The 21273-nt window shown below is 35.0% G+C and overlaps 1 protein-coding gene across 1 annotated transcript in view; it reads right to left on the bottom strand.

The window, feature by feature from the left end:
• The window catches only part of LOC136037668 (galactosylgalactosylxylosylprotein 3-beta-glucuronosyltransferase S-like), a 39905-nt gene extending 22693 nt beyond the window's left edge, over nucleotides 1-17212 (bottom strand). The window contains exons 1-3 of the mRNA XM_065720396.1: nucleotides 17088-17212; nucleotides 7258-7425; nucleotides 2930-3113 (exon numbers count right to left, since the gene is read on the bottom strand). Of these exons, the coding sequence (XP_065576468.1) occupies nucleotides 2930-3113; nucleotides 7258-7425; nucleotides 17088-17168 (433 nt within the window). The 5' untranslated portion in view covers nucleotides 17169-17212. The remainder of the gene's footprint in view (nucleotides 1-2929; nucleotides 3114-7257; nucleotides 7426-17087) is intronic.
• Nucleotides 17213-21273: the final 4061 nt, after the last annotated feature.

The raw sequence follows: 21273 nt of genomic DNA, 5'->3' as shown, positions 1-21273 counted from the left end.
CAGATTAACAACTTCAGCCTTTAATCTAAGCGAGGAAACAAAACCAAAGTGTTGCTCTCGCAACACTTTACTCGGCGAAGCCGAACAAACGTTGCCGCAACACCTCACGTTGCCCATGCAACGTAGATCTAATTTCTGTTTGTTTTAAGTTTTGATGTCGCTCCTTACTTTCAGTTAGAAAAACTTTTTTTTATTTAATTTCTGAAGTTTTTGAATTAATGCATGTTTTGATTTTGGCTCTCCGCACATGCATAACTAAAACGAAAATTTGCATATTAATTTATGTTTTTGGCTAAATGGCTTTCTCATGGTTTTGATCGGACAATTTCGAGATAAAAAAGGAGCGGGGGAGTCAGCCTAGTTTTACTCTTATATCATTTGCCTATTTTTTTTTCTTCTTAGCTTCGGTGCAATTGTCTTCTTCTTCTTTTCGTGCAGTGAAATAACGATATAGCATTAAATGAAAGTAGAATCTTATAGTCACGCTATGCTATTCTAAGGCGTTTTCCCTTGACACACCAGATTCTTAAAGCAAGACTGACAGTTACTAGGTTAAACAAAGAAGTTTATAAAATATGTCAAATCGCAGCCTGTGGAGTAACAGCTATAGACTCAACTCACGACTGCGCAAAATCAACGATCCAAATCCACATTCTTCTTTTCAGGCGTAGTTGTTGATTTCACAATCTAGATTATGAACTTTCAATATATTTTATTATTATATATTTTATTATCATTATTTTTATTATTATTTTATTATTATTAGTCAATGGAACAGAATTTTCATATTTTAGATCATCGACTGAACGGTAAATTTACAATTCAGGTTCTAATTTTACAATTTGGTTTGGTAGTGGAAAAGGACTCTAATGACGATTTTTGCTAAGATACAAAATTACAATTTTCCTCACTCTCAATGGTGCCAATTGCATAACAGTTCCCAATTTTATAGGTACTTTAAAATTGAAATCCTAAATAACGAAATAATGAAATAAGAAAATTTATAAAAATTATACAAAAAAAAATCAAATATGCAGTTTGGTCTTATTATTGTGTAAATATTGGGAGAGCTAACGAAACTGATAAAACTAAACTGGAAAACTGAAATGAAAATGTAAACTGAAACTGAACAACTAAACTGAAAGACTTAACAAGATTACAATAGCTACACTGATACTAAAATTGTTTCATATATAGATAAGTTGCATTGGCCATATAATGTACTCTTACCATTACAGAAAACAATAATTTTTTAATCTTTCAGAAAAATCATTTAATATTCATTGTAGCCATCTATTCCAAAAATGTTTGTGAAAAAATACGAAATAGATGGCACTGTTCAGAACTTTTCATCTGCTCTAAGAAAGAACTAAAGTACAGATTATAAGAACTGGCAAGTACATTTTCAAATCGACCATGGAATCCACCCATTGAAACAAGCGAATTAATGCTTCGCCAACTTTATTTTCGTCTACGAGCGAATAAGAATACGACCAGCCTCAGGACTACAAGAGTTATATACACTTTTGTTTATTTTTAGGCTACATCAGGGTACAAATATTTCATGTTTTGACAGTTTAGTTAATTTGAGATCCATCCACAATTATGATAATCGATCTTCTGGGGAGATTAATATTCCATTGACTGTTTCCACACAGCCGACGTTTTCTGTGCTTCATAGGGGGATTAGAAGTTTTTTTTTGTTTTTTTTTAAGAATTTACGACGCTTCTTGACTACTAAGGTCCTTGTGTCGGCCCTGTAGTGCATTCCTGCAGCGTGATTCGATCTCTGGGTCCCGTATTACCAAGCTAAGGTCAAATCCACTGCGCCACCACAGGACTAGGAGATTAGAAGTTGAAATAATCTTGATCAGAGTTTAAAAAATTATAGTGATGTTTCTTTTTTCAAAATAAAAGAAATCCTTTTTACTAAGTGTGGATTTTAGTTCTTCAGAACTTTTAATTAACAAACGAATTATATAACGTTTAATATAACAAACGAAGTGATGCTTAGCCTACTTTGTTTTCAAAGATTTAGTGTAATTTTGTCACAAGAAAGAAAATCTTAATTTGGTTCATAGGACACCAGTTTGTCAGGCCTAAATCGTTTCGAACATTTATATTTTCAGCTAAGGTATTCTTTATAAACACAAATAGTTATACCAGAATTTCAACTCTATCCAGCGGAGAATAGAGCTCAATGCGTCAGTTTAATACACACATGACTGGACAGAAACACCCAGTAACTAATTTCATAAACCACACTACATTTCTACTTATAATTCTGACGAAAATACTTTGAATACAGATAAAACTAATTAATAAAACGGTGAACAATAATAAATTTTTTTAACTTTTTATAAAGACTGCTTCTATTTTTTTTTTTCTAATAAACATTTTTAATTTTATTTTCCACTGTCTTATTAAAAAAAATTTACTTGTTTTTAATAGATTGTCACTAAAACTGTTAACACAAAGTAAGACAAATATCTTCAGACAAAAATAAAATAAAACAAGAAGCAAAAGAGAGAAAAAAGAGGAAAAGAAAATGGTAAAGACAAAAGAGAAACGCAAAAAAAGAGGAAGAAAGAGCAGAAGCCATACCAGCGTCAGCATAAGGTAAACTGGACAATTTATGAACTCTATAGTTACTACTGTAGATTTTCCTCAACTATCATTATTTTTTATTTTTATTAACTATTATTATTTTTATTTTCATTTTTATTATTATTTTTATTATTTTTTTATTATTTTTATTATTATTTTTATTTTTTTTTAAATTATATTTATTATTATTTTTATTATTATTTTTTATTATTATATTAGTTAAAATTTTCCTAATGAATGGCACAAGAACTATTTTATTCTCTTGGGATATCTTTGCGCAACATACACAAGAAAACAATGATAACGCTATCAAACTACTTACCTATATCTTTGAGAGTCTTACGAACCACATCGGAGCATTTACTAGAATCTTCGACAACTATCCAATGGATATTTGTTGAAAGCAGTAGTGTTTGACCAATTCTCAGTAGCTCTGGCACCTGAACTGGTCTATGATATGTCGGAGTAACAAAATATATGACAGGTGTCCCTTTGGCTAATGAACCCTATAAGACGTTAGTTCATTTATGTTGCTTCCGAGCAGAGTTTCAGGGTATTATGTCTACCGACCCTTAAAGAAAGAGGAAATGACCTGACAAATTTGGCTTCAAATATCTGTCGTCAGATTATGTTTCAGATTTTTATAAAATAATTTTTGTTAATTTTTTGGGTTTTAAATTTTTAAATCTGCTAATTTTGGACTTTATTTGTTTTTCCATTCTACTTGTTTTCCATGTTATTTTGTTTTATATTTTTACTTCTTCTAATTTTTTCTGCTTCCATTTCGTTTAGTTTTATCCAAGTTGTCTTGTCCATATTTTTTTTGCATTTTCTTCTAATTTCCCTGATAGCACTAAAGAAGAGAGGTGGATGTCCTCCAAAATATTTACTTTGTTTGTCGAGGATTTTCATTGGAATTAAAAAAAAAACAACTTTTTTTTTCATTTCTTCTATTTCTTTGTGTCAGATAAACAACTGGAGCCCTGTAACAGAAAATATACTTGATCAGTTGGTATCCAAAAACTAAGCATGACATCCGTTAATTCGACTGATCTATACTTGTCTTCATTTTTTCTTTATTTTGTGCATAATTCTAATTTCTGAGGTTGCTTTAAGTTTATTGTAAATACGTATATTAATAGGTAATTGACAATCCCATGTTATGGTGATTCTTTAGGCTATTTTGGATAATTAAAAGGTTATTTATTTGAGTGAAAACATTTCCGAAATGGCGGGTAGTTCTGGAAGACTTTATTGATGTGGACTTCTAAATCAGATAAAAAAAACAAAAAAAATAAATCTCTTACTTCTTTTATCATAAAATATTTTCTTTTCAAAGAAAAACGATGCAGAAAATGTTTTAAATAAAAATGATTAAACTATGCTTTCTACTCAAGAACTTGGACAGATCCTGAATGCAATAAAACCACAGATAAGTGTAGACTATCGAGTCCAAAAGCCCGAACGATCTACAATGTTATACAATGTTGTTTTATAAACTATCACTTAAGGTCACTATAAAAAAAAGCACAGAGATTAGGCAAAGCGTTATTTCGGGAGTCTTTCTAATATCCATTCAACGCCAACCCATTTACTGGCTAGCCTATTAACATACCAAATGAATTAAGACCTGAAAATAAATAGGCAAAACAATTAATTAAATTTTACAACGCTTTTCTCAGTAAAGATCACAAATTAACAATCTATTTATTCCCGAAGACAACTATGACTTGAACGGAAAGCTACTCAACCACTTTAAACAATCAGATTTCATTTTCACTGTCCATGGTAAGTTAAGATATGGTATTTTCACTGCCCATGGTCACCCTAAAAAAGACAATTTGCCTTACCATGGGGAGTTTCACCCAGTTACCATGAACGTATATGATAAAACGTGACAAACACATCATCCCAAACGCTATTCTTTATTGGTATCAGAGGATCTTTCCAAAAGAGAGGGGCCTAACACACAAACAACAAAAAAGCAACGTGATAAAATTGGTAAATTGCTATTGTAATAATTGAGCAGTGAAAGGGCCTATTTAATTTCATTTTCAAACTACTTTGTAGAGTCTCCCCCAGACCAATATTAAAAATCAAGACCAAATCAATAAAATTTGTAAATGTCTATTGCAATGCTTGAGCAATGAAAGGGCCTATTTACTTTCATTTTCAAAACTACTTGGAGTCTCCCCTAGACCAATCCTAAAAATCAAGACCAAATCAATGAAACTAGTAAATTTCTATTGCAATGCTTGAGCGATGAAAGGGCCTATTTACTTTCATTTTCAAGATTTCAAGAGTCTCTCCCAGATAAATCTTAAAAATCTAGACCAAACCAATAAAATTTATAAATTTCTATTGCAATGCTTCAGCGATAAAGGGCCTACTTACTTTCATTTTCGAACTTTGTGGAGTCTCACCCAGATCAGTCTTAAAAATCAAGACCAAATCAATAAAAATGTATAAATGTCTATTGCAATGCTTGATCAATGAAAAGCCCTATTTACTTCCATTTTTAAACTTTGTGGAGTATCCCCCAGACGAAGATTAAAAATTAAGACCAAATTAATAAATTTGTAGATGTCTATTGTCATGCTTGAGCAAAGAAAGGGCCTTTTCAATTTCATTTTCAAGATTTGTGGAGTCTCCCCCAGACTAATCTTAAAAATCAACACCAAATCAATAAACTTGGTAAATTTCTATTGCAATGCTTGAGCGATGAAACGATAAATTTACTTTCATTTTCAAACTTTGTGGAGTCTCCCCTAGACCAATCTTCGAAATCAAGACCAAATCAAAAAAATTTGTAAATTTCTATTGCAATGCTAGAGCAATGAAAGGGTCTATATACTTTCATTTTCAATCTTTGGGGAGTCTCCCACAGACCAATCTTAAAAATCAAGACCAAATCAATAAAATTTATAAATTTCTATTGCAATGCTTGATAAATAAAAGAGCCAACTTGATTTCATTTTCGGACTTTGTGGAGTCTCACCAAGACCAATCTTAAAAATCAAGACCAAATAAAAAAATTTGTAAATTTCTATTGCAATGCTAGAGCAATGAAAGGGCCTATATACTTTCATTTTTCAATCTTCGTGGAGTCTCCCACAGACCAATCTTAAAAATCAAGACCAAATCAAAAAAAATTGTAAATTTCTATTGCAATGCTAGAGCAATGACAGGGTCTATATACTTTCATTTTCAATCTTTGTGGAGTCTCCCACAGACCAATCTTAAAAATCAAGACCAAATCAATAAAATTTATAAATTTCTATTGCAATGCTTGATAAATAAAAGAACCAACTTGATTGCATTTTCGAACTTTGTGGAGTCTCACCAAGACCAATCTTAAAAATCAAGACCAAATAAAAAAATGTGTACATTTCTATTGCAATGCTAGAGCAATGAAAGGGCCTATTTACTTTCATTTTCAAACTTTGTGGAGTCTCCCCAAGACGAATCTTAAAAATCAAAAACATATTAATAAAATCTATAAATGTCTATTGCAATGCTTGATCAATGAAAAGCCCTATTTACTTCCATTTTTAAACTTTGTGGAGTATCCACCAGACGAATATTAAAAATTAAGACCAAATTAATAAAATTTGTAGATGTCTATTGTCATGCTTGAGCAACGAAAGGGCCTTTTCAATTTCATTTTCAAGATTTGTGGAGTCTCCCCCAGACTAATCTTAAAAATCAACACCAAATCAATAAACTTGGTAAATTTCTATTGCAATGCTTGAGCGATGAAAGGATCAATCTACTTTCATTTTCAAACTTTGGGGAGTCTCCCCTAGACCAATCTTCAAAATCAAGACCAAATCAATAAACTTTGTAAATTTCTATTGCACTGCTTGAGTGATGAAAGGGTCTATTTACTTTCATTGTCAAACTTTGTGGAGTCTCCCACAGACCAATCTTAAAAATCAAGACCAAATCAATAAAATTTACAAATTTATATTGCAATGCTTGATAAATAAAAGAGCCAACTTGATTTCATTTTCGAACTTTGTGGAGTCTCCCCAAGACCAATCTTAAAAATCAAGACCAAATCAAAAAAATTTGTAAATTTCTATTGCAATGCTAGAGCAATGAAAGGGCCTATATACTTTCATTTCAATCTTTGTGGAGTCTCCCACAGACCATTCTTAAAAACCAAGAACAAATCAATAAAATTTATAAATTTCTATGGCAATGCTTAATAGATAAAAGAGCCAACTTGATTTCATTTTCGAACTTTGTGGAGTCTCTCCAAGACCAATCTTAAAAATCAAGACCAAATCAAAAACAAAATTTAATTTCTATTGCAATGCTAGAGCAATGAAAAGGCCTATTTGCTTTCATTTTCAAACTTTGTAAGAAACTCTCATGCAATTGGAGAAACTTGGAGAAACTCTCATGCAATTTTCTCTTTTAAATCTATAAAATAAAATGGCTATTTTTGTGCCATTTCTTCAATGCGGTTGGAGCTGCAATAATTTGTCAGTGGTAGAAGCATATTATGCAAACAAATTAGATGTCTCATTCTACAAGTGGATTTTATCATCACTGTGTTAGATAACATCTAATGTTTATTATGTCATAGCATGCGGTTGGTGATAAAATCAGATTTTAAGAATGTATTTCTATAGGTTTTATTACCTCATTTAGGAAAGTTCCACAGTCCTCCACAGTTTCTTCAACGCCTTCCATTCCAAAAGGATCTAGTCCAGTATCCTTGGGCTGTTTCGAGTTATCCTGGCTACTTGTACTAAGCACAACAAGGAAGAATCCAAAAGATACACATATCAATGTGAAAATAATTCGAACCTGGAAAAAAAACATTTGCATTTACTAAGAAAATGTCCAACAGTTCAGCAGATGACTGAACCCTTTTTAACAACAATTCCAGTACTTTAAGTCAGAGTTTTTTTTTTAAGTATTGTTAAGGGTTTTAATTTTTCAGTTATTGTTTGTTTTAAGTCATAGCTTGACATTGTCTGTTTTTTTTTCTGCTACCAAGCAACTGCGAAATTACATTAAAGTTTGTTTAGTAAAGGTGCAAGGTGCAAGATACACATATCAATGTGAATATAATTCGCGCCTGGAATAAAAATATTTGCATTTACTAAGAAAATGTCCAACAGCACAGCAGATGACTGAACCCTTTTTAATAACAATTCCAGTATTTTAAGTCAGAGTTTTTTATGTTTTAAGTATTGTTAAGGGTTTTGATTTTTTAGTTATTGTTCATTTTAAGTCATAGCCTAACATTGTCTGTTTTTTTTCTTTTCTTGCTACAAAGCAACTGCCAAATTAAATTAAAGTTTGTTTAGTAAATGTGCAAACCTTGCACTATAGAGAATGAGGATTTTTGCACAAACCTGAATAACCAGAAGCAGTTGGTTTTATAAAAAAAAAAGTAATTTGGGCTTCAGGTATGTTATATGTCTACCCTATAGATAGTTGTTTACTTTTTTGGAGCAGCAGCTGTGTGGTATTTGTAGCAGCGTTTTGGTAGAAACTACAACCCTTAGCTGTTCCTGAGATTTTGTAGACATACTATTTTGACACCCAAAATGAACATAGTGTTAGTTGACTAAGTTCAATATTTTGTTAAATATTTGCTGAAAAAATCAACCTAATACACTTGGCTGTTCCTGAATTATTGCATATAAGCACTTTAGACAACCAGGATGCACACAGTATCTTTTGATTCAGTGCGTCCCCCTTAAAAATCGCTGAAAGTTTTGTGCACTAAACCATGCATTAGCTATTATTGACAACCAGGATGAACATTGCTTCTTTTGATTTAGTTTGAAGACTCCAAAACATTCCCTAATAGCTTCAACTCAACACTCTCAGCTGTTACTGATATATTGCAGAAATACCCTTTTCAAAACCTGGAAGTACATGGTGTCTTTAGATTTAGCTCAACATTCATTAACAGTTCCAACTTAATACCCTGAGCTGTTCCTACCATATTAGAAACTCGCCCTTTTGACAACCTGGACGCAAATATTATTTTTTGATTAGATTCAACATACCCTGTATGTTTTAACTTACCACCCTTAACAGTTCCTGAGATTTTGTAAATACGCAATTCGACAATATGGATACAGGTATCTTTTAATTTAGTTCAACATTCACTGGAAGTTTTAACTTAACACCCTGAGTTGTTTTTAAGTGTTGTAGTCATAAACCCTTATGCCAACCTGGAGGCACATTTTGACATTTCATTTAGTTCATTGTCTCCCTCAGCATTCTCTGAAAATTTTATCTTAATATCCTTAATTGGTTCTGAAATATTGTATGTATGATCTTTAAACAGCCTTGATGTGCAAAGTATGCTTCCACTTAGTTCAACATTCCCTTAACATTTCCTGACATTTTCTACTAGTTACCCTTAGCTGTTCCAGAGATATTACTGATACACTCTATTGACAACCTGGATGCATATAGTGTCGTTTGATTAATTCAATCTCCTCCTCAGCATTCCCTAAAAGTTTCAAACTAATACACTAAGCTATTTCTCAGACTTTGCACATATATACTCTTGACAGTCAAGAACCATACAGTGCTTTTTGATTTTGTTCAAAATCCTCCTCAGCATTCCTTGAAAGTTCCACCTTAATACACTGATTTGTTTCTGAAATATTGTACAAATCCCTCCTTTCCCATATAAAAAAAATCTTATTTACGTTATTTATGGTCCTTGTTCCTGGGTCTGGGGGAGTGATGTCAATCAATTTTATTGGACATTTAAACTATTTTGAACAAAATGGCTATCTGAAAGTGTTGATCAAATGCCTTTGGAGATTACAAGCAGAAGGCAGATCGAAAAAAGAGGAAGGGAGGGAATTTGTTCCCCTCCAATCATGTTTTGAAAGCATTCCCTGAATGTTTCATTTCAAAAACCTCACCTGCTTCTGAGAGCCTGAAGGTTAAACCTTTTGATAACCTGGATGCACATTGTGCTTTTTGTGTAGTATAATATCCTTTCAACTTTCAACTTTTTATTCAATTTTTCAACTTATTTCAGCAATATTTTAATATTCAGCTTTCAATATTTGGCATTGTATATGGCTAAAACATTGAAGCTAATCATATTCTCATTTAAAAACTTTAAGACAAATTCAATGGTGAAGTAATTAAGTTTTTAGATGGTATAAATAAATATTTAACTGTTAAAGTGGTGATTAGCTGTTTGGCTACTAGATATCTTGACCTAACTAATCTAAGTTGCTTTATAAACATATTGATTAAAAAAAAAAATTCTGAAAAAGAAGTTTTTCAAAGAAAAGTAAATAGCCACATTAGACTTAAGACCAGTAGAAATAAATTCTTATGATAATAAACTTAAAATAATCAGAAAGGTAAATATGAGCTTTTTCCTATAATTTAGCTAGGATGAAAGTGACTACATCACTTGATGCCTTTTTTATGCTCCTGGATATCCTGGGAAAATGCTCAATGCATTACCATGGCGAAATTAGATTTTAAGCCCTTAAAGGAACTAAAAGGTAAAGGATACAGCATTAGACTTTACAGTCTGTACTGGTGGTGCTGATCTCTGGTTCTTGGCCCTTCAGCCAGGAAGTGCAATGGGGGGTTGGGGGCCAACCATCCTGTGCTTTTGCAAACCCTTCCTGTTTACCTTCCCCAGATTCCTCCAGGTACCCATTTAGAGCTGGGTCGACTCTGGCTAAGCTTACAGAGTCACACCACTGACCCCCATCCAAAACTGAACAATTGGGTACACTTGGATTCGAACCCACATCCTCTCAGACAAAGGATCCTGAATCCAGCACACCAATCCACTTGGCCAGGATGAGGAATTAAAATGAACTAAAAGGGTCATTTAGGACAAGGTCATTGGTCATTAATATTCCTTGTCACAGGACAAGGAATTAAAGGAACTAAAAGGTGTTCAAAACCACCAAAAGTAGCCAGAAAGCTAAACATTATATTTTATAAAAGGCTGGATAGGTGTAAGAAATTGTCATTTGTAGCTGATTCAGAATGATAATTATTATTTTTATTAGTCTTAACAATAATATTACATCATATATAGTTACAACCTACAATTATGACATCATTAAGCTTGGACATGAAAATACAGTTTTTTTTTGTCATTTGTAGCTGATTCAGATTGATAATTATGATTTCTATTAGTCTTAACAAGGTAAAATTCTAGTTAATTGACCTCTTGCTATCTCGGAAAGGGTTTAAGTTAGGAAAATGAAACTTCCAGGGATGGGTCTACAGGCTAAAGTATGTCCTGGGAAGGTATTTTAAAGTACCCACCTCCACTCCTTCTCTTTCTAGAGGGCCCTGAAATTTGCCTACATGACAGGTCTATACCTATTGAAATTTTGACAAAACATCATTTTACCTTAATTTTCAGTTACTAGTTCCTTTTTTGCTGCCTTTAGTTCTGAAAATGCAATTCCTGTTATTTGAGTAGAATTTGGAGCCATATCTATGCTTTTTTTTCAAAATTTAGTAAGTGTATTTACATATCTTTAAAACCTTATAAAATGGGATTGAGCAAAGTTATGAAGCTGAAAACAATTTTGTTGTACTTCAATTAAGCAGAATATCTATTTTGCAAGGTTTTATTTTTATAACACATATTTTTAAAGGTCATCAAAGGTCAAGGCCCTCTGGAGGGAGAAGGAGTGGAGGTAGGTACTTCAAAATACCTTACCGGGACATACTTTAGCCTGTAGATTCATCCCTGAAAGTTTCATTTTCCTAACCTAAACCCTTTCTGAGATACCAAGAAATCAATTATCTAGAATTTTACCATTAACAATAATAGTACAGCAAAAATGAAGCAATAGACTTTGGACTTCTGTGTTAGGTGAGGGGAATAGTAGCCAAACTCCTGATTGCAGTAGGCTATTTTTACCTGATTTTTATTTGTTTTAAGTTTGACTTGAAGATTATACTTAATTTTCATTGCATTTCAAATAACCTAAATGTAGCGTTTTACCAATTATATGATTTATTTAAACCCAGGCATCTAGAACAAAAGTCATTATATAGCAACAGCAAGCAGTTAATATCAAATAAGCAAAAGCAAAGCAAGCAGGCATATCATTATTTAACATGCATAATATTACATCCTCCTTCTTCCCTAGAAGAAGATTCTAATCACTTACTGGCAGTGGAGACCTAACTGTTAGTACTATTACTAACGTCTCCAAGAGAAGGCGCTAGGCTCACTTCTCTTCACTTTGTACAGACACAAAACAAACTAGAGAACTCCTCATATAGCACTGACTTAACACACACTCGAGAGAAGGCGCTTGGCTCACTTCTCACCAGGTATTATATACACTATGTACAGACTTCAACTTCTCTTCTTTTGAGATTTTTGTTGGTAAGTTCACAAGTTCAGTTTGATTGGTGGCTTACTCTGCCTCCTGTACCTTGATTTAGTTACTGGTATAACCACTGGTACTCCCTCCTTGGGTGGGCTTGGGCTACTGGTAGTACGGAGCAGGGCTGTTCTGTCAAGTGAGGGAATGTCTGATGATGCGGTAAACAGTGTTTCGTCTGCACGAGTTAGGTCCGACGCTGGGGGGATCGCAGTAGGAGTAACTGCATCGCTTCCAGTGCATTTTACTGGACTACGTCTGTTCTGTACTGGTGTTGATGGCTGTGCATTTGATATGTGTTTCCGATTCCTCTGTAGAATTGTTCCAGCTTCAGTTTCGATATGGTACAATCTAGGGCGTGCTGCTGGTGCTATGATGCTGGCGGTGCTCCACTGGCCATCAGTTTGTTTCTGGAAGGTCACTGTGTCCCCCAAGTGGAGTGTAGGCCTAGACTTGGCTTGTTTGTCGAAGTATCGTTTCTGTCTTGACTGGGCCTCTTCCCGCTTCAGCAGATACTTTTTAGTTGGAACCACCTGCTTCCGCAGGTGCTTTTCTGTGCAAGGTAAGGTGGAGCGTAATTGGCGGCTCATTAGCAGTTGTGCAGGGGCGGCGTAGTTGTCTACGGGTGTATTTCTGTATTCCAGTAAACCCAGATACAGGTCATCTCTGCCTTCACTTGCCTTGGTGAAGATGTCCTTGCAAGTGTGGACAGCCTTTTCTACCAGTCCATTGGATTGCGGGTAGATAGGGCTGGAGGTCTTGTGCCTTATGCCCCATTCTTTGATGAACCGTTCAAACTCTGCAGATGAGTATTGTGTTCTGTTGTCTGAGATGATGGTGTGGGGGATCCCATGTCGAGCAAAATGTGCTTTTAGTTTACTGATGACTTCTTTGGATGTCACGTTTTTCAACAGGTCGACTTCAAAGAAGCAGCTGTGGTAATCGACTGTTATAAGATATTTTGCTTCATTCCAATCAAATATGTCTGAGGCTACCTGCTGCCATGGTACTAATGGGATCTGGGAGTTCATGAGAGGCTCTTTCTGGTTGTTACGGCTATGTTTCTGGCAAGTGGGACAGTTTGTGATTAGCGTTTCGATATCACCATTCATCTTTGGCCAGTAGACGAGCATCCTGCCGCGTTGCTTTGTCTTTTCCATACCAAGGTGGGAGACGTGAAGTTGCTTGAGGATTTGGGGTCGCATCTTCCTTGGGATAACGATCCTTTCGCCTTTAAATATGATGCCATTCATGTATGACAGCTCGTGTTGAAGGTTCCAGTATGCAAGGAGATCCGTGGCACATTACTTTCTGGTGTTGGGCCAACCACCTTGTATGGCTTCTCTGAGATGAATCAGGTGCTCATCTTCCTTGGTATGAAGTCGTATTTCCTCGAGCCTTGCATCGCTAACAGGAAGTACGCGTGCAATCTGGTGGACATACACCTCAATTTCTCTATGGAGCTTCTTGTCAATGTCAGGTAGGTGCAGCCTTGATAAAGTGTCTGCAACTGCGATTTCTGTCCCTGGTCTGTAACTGAACTCTAGGTCATAGGGTTGAATCTGAAGCATCATTTGTTGAGCTCTGGTAGGTGCTTTTTGAAGTGGATTTCGTAGGATGGTTTCAAGTGGGCGGTGGTCTGTGGTTACTTTTACATGCCTGCCATATATGAAATGATGGAAGTACTTGCAACCAAAGACTATTGCGTATAATTCCTTTTCAAGCTGTGAGTATTTCTGTTCAGCTTTGCTAAGGGAGCGTGATGCATATGCGACAACGTTGCCGTTTGACAAGATGTATGCTCCTAGACCGTGTGATGATGTGTCCACAGTGAGGTTGATGGACTTGCATGAGTGGTCAAAGTATGCTAAGTTTGAGACTGTTGAGTGTTTGATGTTTTGGAGGGCTTCATCATGCTCCTTGGCCCACTTGAACTCGGTGGCTTTACTGAGGTCATGCAGGGTTTTATTCTGTGTTGATAAGTTTGGGATGTGTTTTGCAAGATAGTTTAACATACCCAACAGAGTTGCAAGTTCTTCTGAGTTTGATGGTGTAGGTATGTTGTTAATAGCTTTGAGTTTGTCAGGATCTGGCTGCATTCCTTGTTCACTAATCACATGTCCGAAATATGTCACACTTGTCACACAAAAGCTGCATTTCGCTTTGTTGAACTTGATACCTTTTGCTCTGGCTCTCTAAAGTACATCTACTAATCGCTTATTGTGTTCCTCAAGGGTTGAACCAAAAACCAGAAGATCATCAATGATGACAGCAAACCCGTCTAATCCCTCGAGAGCCTCTTCCATTCTTCTTTGGAATTCATCCTGGGCAGAGATGATGCCAAACGGCATCTGTTTAAAATGGTATCTGCCAAAGATGGTATTGAATGTTGTTAAGTCTGCAGATTCATCATCCAAGACTAGCGACCAATACCCTGACCTTGCATCCAGTTTGCTCAAGTATTTTACCCCATGGAGTCTGGATGTTAAGTCTTCCAGGGAGGGAATAGGGTAGAATGGTCTTCTGATTGACTTGTTCAAATCTACAGGGTCAATGCAAATTCTTAAACTGCCATCCTTTTTTTCTACGGCAACCATCAAATTCACCCAGTCAGTTGGTTTAGAGACTTTTTCAATTATTCCTTGTTCTTCCATCCGTTTAAGTTCTGCTTCTAACTTTCCTCGAAGTGATGAGGGAATTCTTCTTGCTGGGTATGCTGTAGGGACTGCATCGTCCTTCAGATACAGATGGCACCCTCCATCCAATTTTCCTATTCCTTGGAAGACATCATTGTAGCTACTGATTATGTCATCCGTTTTTGTCTTGTCGATTGCATGCATGTGCTTTTCTCAACTTTACTGACATTCAGTACAAGTTTTACAATATTCAGGTCAATGCTTGACCGGAATCGGAGAATTGGCACTGAATCCATTTCAACAATAAAGAATGGTAGGGTTTCAGCCTTGCTTGATTTGTGCTTGCAGCTCAGCTTGCATACACCTCTCACAGGAATTTTGGATCCACAGTAGCTTGTGAGTTTCTGAGAACTTTGTTTCAGTGATGGCGGATGTGGTAAGGCGTCAAAATACTTGGCAGGTAGAATGTTAGCTTGTGCCCCTGTATTGACCTTGAATTTGACAGGTAAGGAGTGGTTCACCTCCAGTGTAATAAGGGCTTCATCTCTGCTCTTATTGGTGTTGTTCTCTATGGCATATAAGAAGACATCCTCATCTTTGTCACTATTGTCGGCTAGGCTCTCCTTGTATTCAATCACCGCATTCACTGATTTGTTGCTTTTGCACACGTGTGCAAAATGATTTGGCTTTTTGCACTTTGCACAGATTTTTCCCTTTGCAGGACAAGTGTGGCTAGGTGAGTATACTCCTCCACAGAAATAGCATTCCTTTGTTTTTCTAGATGACACAGATGCATCTTTGTATTTTCTGACTGGATATTTGTACTTCTGGACAGCATCAATTTCTTTCTTGATTTGTTGTAGTTCTTGTACTTCAAATGTTCTTAGCTGTGCCTGGGTTGTTTGGTAAGAACGGCATTTGTCAACAGCTAGTGCCAAAGTTAGGGTCTCACCTTCCAGAAGAAGTCTTTCTCTAATTTTAGGGTCTCTGATGCCATTAACTATTTTGTCCCAAACCATTTCATCAGCGCTATCATAGTTGCAAGCCTTCACCAGGATTTTCAGTTCTGTGATGTATTTCTCTACACTTTCTCCTTCACACTGGTCATGTTTCTGGAATATATATCAAGCAAATACACTGTTGGTGACTGGTGCAGCATATTTGCGGAATTTCTGCAGGTAAGTTTCTACATTGTTTGTTTCTGCAGCAGTGAGTGGGAAGGTGTTGAATATCTGGCGCCCTTTTTCTCCTGCCCAGATGAGAAGGTAAGCACATTTGCTTTCTGCCGTCTTTCCAGACAGGGGTCCCAGAAACATCAGTTTGGCATGCTCCTCAAAGCGTTTCCATTCATCACCAAGGGAAGCTGAATCCCAATCAATACTTGGTGGCTTTGCTTCCATCTTCTGACACCATGTAGCGTTTTACCAATTATATGATTTATTTAAACCCAGGCATCTAGAACAAAAGTCATTATATAGCAACAGCAAGCAGTTAATATCAAATAAGCAAAAGCAAAGCAAGCAGGCATATCATTATTTAACATGCATAATATTACACTAAATGAAACTTAAAATTTCCTCAAAAGCCCCATTTGCATATCTAGGCTATATTTACTTTAGTTGTAGGTCAGAGATGTGGACTGCTCAATATTTATTCTAGTAAAATTCTAGTTAATTGACTTCTTGCTATCTCAGAAAGGGTTTAGGTTAGGAAAATGAAACTTTCAGGGATAAATCTATAGACTAAAGTATGTCCCAGGAAGGTAGGCTATTTTGAAGTAACTACCTCTACTCCTTCTCCCTCTAGAGGGCCCTGACCTTTGATGACCTTTAAGAATATGTGTGCTATAAAAGTTAAACCTTGCAAAATAGATCTTCTGCTTAATTGAAGTACAACAAAATTGTTTTCAGCTTCATAACTTTCTTCAATTCCATTTTATAAGGTTTTAAAGATATGCAAATACATTTCCTAAATTTTGAAAAAAACATTGATATGGCTCAAAATTCTACTCAAATATCAGTAATTGCATTTTCAGAACTAAAGGCAGAGAAAAAGCAACTAGTAACTGAAAATTAAGGTAAAATTTTGTTTTGTCAAAATTTCAATAGGTATAGACCTGTCATGTAGGCGAATTTCAGGGCCTTCTAGAGGGCGGAGTGGAGGTGGGTACTTCAAAATACCTTCCTGGGACATACTTTAGTCTGTAGATTCATCCCTGAAAGTTTCATTTTCCTAACCTAAACTGTTTCTGAGATAGCAAGAAGTCAATTAACTAGAGTTTTACCTTTATTCCCAAATGGACGTTAAATTAGATATTCAAGATGAAATTCTGATATTAAAGCTATGTCTGTTTCTTAGCTAGGCTATCAGAATTGTCAGTTAATGTAAATTTTAAGACTACCAAAATTGTTTTATTACCATGTTTCCTTTTGGACAGGCCAGCCAGTAAATTATTCCCAAATATACTTACACTGGATCCTTTCTGTTGCCTTGATATTAAGTTCGGTTTTTTGTACTGATTTTTCTTGACAGTTTTTCCTTGTTCTCTCATCGTTTTTGTCGAGCACGTGTTTATGCTATGAAATTTTTCGAAGAATTGCCAAAGTATTAGCAGAAAAAATAAGAAGTATTTCGGTGCTTGAAACAAGTCATTTAGAAGCGATTTTTCGCTTTATCAAAATCTTACAAGACGACGAAAAGGTGGAAAGTCCACATTGATATTACCACTCTGTTTATGGATGATTCTATTATAAATATTTTCTTCTAGTTCATCATACGTGGAAGAAAAATCTTATTTCTCAAGTATTACGGATTTTTCGTCGACTATTTGTCGTAAGCGCTTAAAAACGCAATTAGAAAACAATTGTCAGAATAATTCCACCATATTTTTTAAAAAATCTCATTAACCGTAAATATTAAAAATCAAAACAAAAATTTCGACGGTAAAAAAAAATGTACAGTTCAAATGGCGACCCATTGTTTGTTTTTTTTTCTAGGTCCAAATACGTCAACCTAAAAAAAAAATTGGACAGCGTGTCAAAAGAATCATGCATTAATTGATTTTAGAAATCACAAAATAAAACAAAACTAAAATATACCCTTTTTCAATGCTCTTCGAGAAATCTTCAACTATAGATGTGCATAAAACCAGAGGGTATACTTGAAAAATGACCACACTCCCCCAAGGATTTCATAAGCTCCAAAATTTAAAATTCCTTTCCCGGACCGTTGAAAAATTTTTTGAATTAAAACTCATCTACCACGGGGGTAGTAAACCCAAACGATTTTTGTGCTATTTTGAAAATTCGTCATAACTCTATGAGTCACATGTGAAATTGTCCCGCTGACTTAAATTCACTATAGATTTTAGTAGGAGTAGAAAATTTAAGCCCAATGTGCCATTTTTACCTATAATACTTTGATATTACATAATTCGTTACTCTTATTCTTCCATGCAAAGATAAATAATATACTAAATACGCGATAATGCACTGATAATAGTACACTGTGATGAAATCCATGACACTAGAAATTAAAAATGAAAATACATACAAATATAAATGAATAAAAATATACATTTTCCTGTGTGGCGTTTGTTTCTCCACTATTTCAGTTAGCCTTTTCAAATGGACCTCAATTTGAGCGTTTACACATGGTGTTACAGGTTAGCGTCTAGTGTCCGGTATCTAGTGTCAGGGTATTTTTTGTTTGAATCTCGGTTTCGCAGATGTAAGCACTAGAAACATTTTATATCAGTTCTTCCAAATTAAAAAACTGCTCTATTGTTGCATAAGTGCTAAAATAGTCTATTTTTGATTCTGAAGCTTAAAGAGTACTGATGATTCAAAAATGTACTTGAAGTTGGTTAATCATGAAAATAGGGATACGAAAAAGTTGTATTTTAATACATTTGTTTTAATCGCTTTGGCCACTACATCTTAAACAAGTGTAATATCCCAGGCTGAAGACAATAATCAAAACGGATAGCTTGTAGCCAGCAGGTTAGCCTATCTGGTCTATCATAACCTACTAAAAAAAAATGGTAGCTCTGAGTGTTAAACTCAACAAAAGAATAAATTATCTTAGAGACATGACAAAAGTTCGGTAAAATTCAAAGAAACACTAGTGCTGGGGTTTGATTCTAATCATTCGTTTGAGACTAGCAAGCAAGTAGGCAAAAAAAAAAGAAATATTATAAACTATGACAGATACTTTCTAAGAAAATTTGAGTATAATTTCTATGTTTGTAACTCATTTGTAAATTATTTACTTTTAAAATATTGCTTTTATTATTTGTCTTAGTTATGAGCCAAAGCGTAAGACTGATGGAAACTGTGCATACTTACCTGCACAGTTAGTGCGCTTTTAAAAAGACCTTCCTTGCTCTTTTTTTTATGAAGAATGTGAGGCAGGAATGACATTATGTGCAGTGAATCTAAATTGTGAACAGCAAGGCACGTTCGGAATTCCGGTAATGGGTTTAGGGTTACCACAAAACGTTTTTTCAGACATTAAGTTGCCATCTTCCTAGGTACTCTGGTACTGTTTCCCATGAAACCCGATAAAAGCGTGTTTACATTATAAATGCTAGAAGAGATAGTTCATAATTGACAGACGGCAGTAGAAAGAATAGTTTTGTACTTCTTCCTCAAAGAAGTACACGAAGATGAAGGTTTGGACTTTGCTTGACAAGGATTTTAGGTACCAAAGAATGAAATAGAGCCATATTGCTACAGCTAAAAATTATTTCAATAAAATGGTGACGTGAAATGCCTGAAGGCCTTATTCTATTTTTTTTTAAGTAAATTAATGACGCTTAGAACTTGAGCCAATTTATGTATTAATCTTGAAATTCATGGAATACCCAAACAATGAAGATTGAATACACGGAGCCTGAAATAAACGGATTTTGTAAAGCATTCAAACTTAAAACAAAATGAAACTATGAAAAGGTAATGTGGAGTTGCCAATTCATCAGCACCCCCAGAGGGCTATAGTATCATTGTGCTTTACTGAAAACTAAATAGAGTGGTTTAATGGAAAGTTTTCTTTAATTAACTGATTTGTCTATATATTTGAAAAGAAAAAGCAGTAGGTAAAATAGGGCTTTTTAAAATAGTGATACTATTTAAAATAGTGATACTTTTTTAGTGTTGCGGATAATGGTGTCTACTAAGACCTATTATGTTTAATACCGCTTCATGCATTAATCCATGCCCAAATACTGTGCCAACCCCTTACAGAAGCTACAATGTAGAAAATTCACAGCCTTCGATCACACTTATTTTGATTTTTTTTTTTTTTTAGCAAAGTTATGAAAGCAAATTTTATCAATTAATTGAATGCTTCCTAAATCTTAAATGTTAACATTTTTGTAATTAAGCCGTTTCGATATTCTTCTAATGAGTGAACTGGTTATTATTAATCAACCTGGGACATTCAATCTTCTAGCAGTTGCTACGTTTATCTAATTAATTAGTTTTCAGAAAGTTGAAGAAAATCAAGGAATCTGTCTGGTAAAATAAATTTGCTGTAAGTGCAAGCAAAAAAGGAATTAATAATTGTGTATTAGTTTATTAATCACTTTATCTTGCCGCGTTTCATAGAACCACCTGGGAACTCAAGACTCCCAGAGAACCCCTAGCAAAAAACGCTTATTTGAATATTTTGTTTTAAGGTTTCCTTTCTAATTGCACATAGTCTGTTATATCACATTTCGGAAAATTTATTGCCGATTTTATCATGACGAAATTAATGTAAATTTAATATAAAAGACGAAAAAACATACCAAGAAGAGCATATATTTACATTAAACCTCAACAAAAAATCTTTAAAACGTAATTCAGATGATAGATAAAGTGGAATGCCAGCTACCGAATGCAAAAAAAAGAAGAGCCGAGAGCTCATATGGCACTTGTGACGAGGTCGGAAGAGTCAAGAGCTTCTTCCCACCAAACTTCATTACAATTCCTCCACTCTAAGCGTTTTCCAAGATTTTCGGTTTCTTCTCCAACTCCCCCCTTCCTATGTCACCGGATCCGGTTGGAATTTAAAATAAGAGCTCTGAGACACGAGGTTCTTCTAAATATTAAATTTCATTAAGATCGGATAACCCGTACATAAGTTAAAAACACCTCATTTTTTTCTAGTTTTTTCGAATTAACGGTCCTTCCAATCCCCACAAGATGGTCAAATCAGGAAAGTGACTATATTGCGATCTAGGACTCTAGGACTTGTGCTTATTTTTTCTACCAAGTTTCATCCCAAACCCTCCACTCTAAGCGTTTTCCCAGATTTCCGATACACCTCCCCCCCAATTTCACCGGATCCGGTTGGGATATAAAATAAGAGCTCTGAGACACGAGGTCCTTCTAAATAACAAATTTCATTAAGATCCGATCAACCGTCCGTAAGTTAAAAATACCTAATTTTTTATTAAGCCTCCCCCCAACCTCCCCGAAGAGAGTGGATCCGGTCCGGTTATGTGAACAATGTATCTAGATCATGGACTTATTCTTCCCACTAAGTTTCATCCCAATCTCTACACTCTAAGCCTTTTCCAAGATTTCCGGTTTCCCCCTCCAACTCTCGTCAATGTCACCAGATCCGGTCGAGATTTAAAATAGAGTTCTGGCACACGAGGCCCTTTTAAATAT

The sequence above is a fragment of the Artemia franciscana genome, chromosome 17 (assembly GCF_032884065.1).
Source record: "Artemia franciscana chromosome 17, ASM3288406v1, whole genome shotgun sequence".
Taxonomy (NCBI): domain Eukaryota; kingdom Metazoa; phylum Arthropoda; class Branchiopoda; order Anostraca; family Artemiidae; genus Artemia; species Artemia franciscana.
Note: the sequence above shows the minus strand (reverse complement) of the source record. Positions and strands in the feature narration are given on the sequence as shown.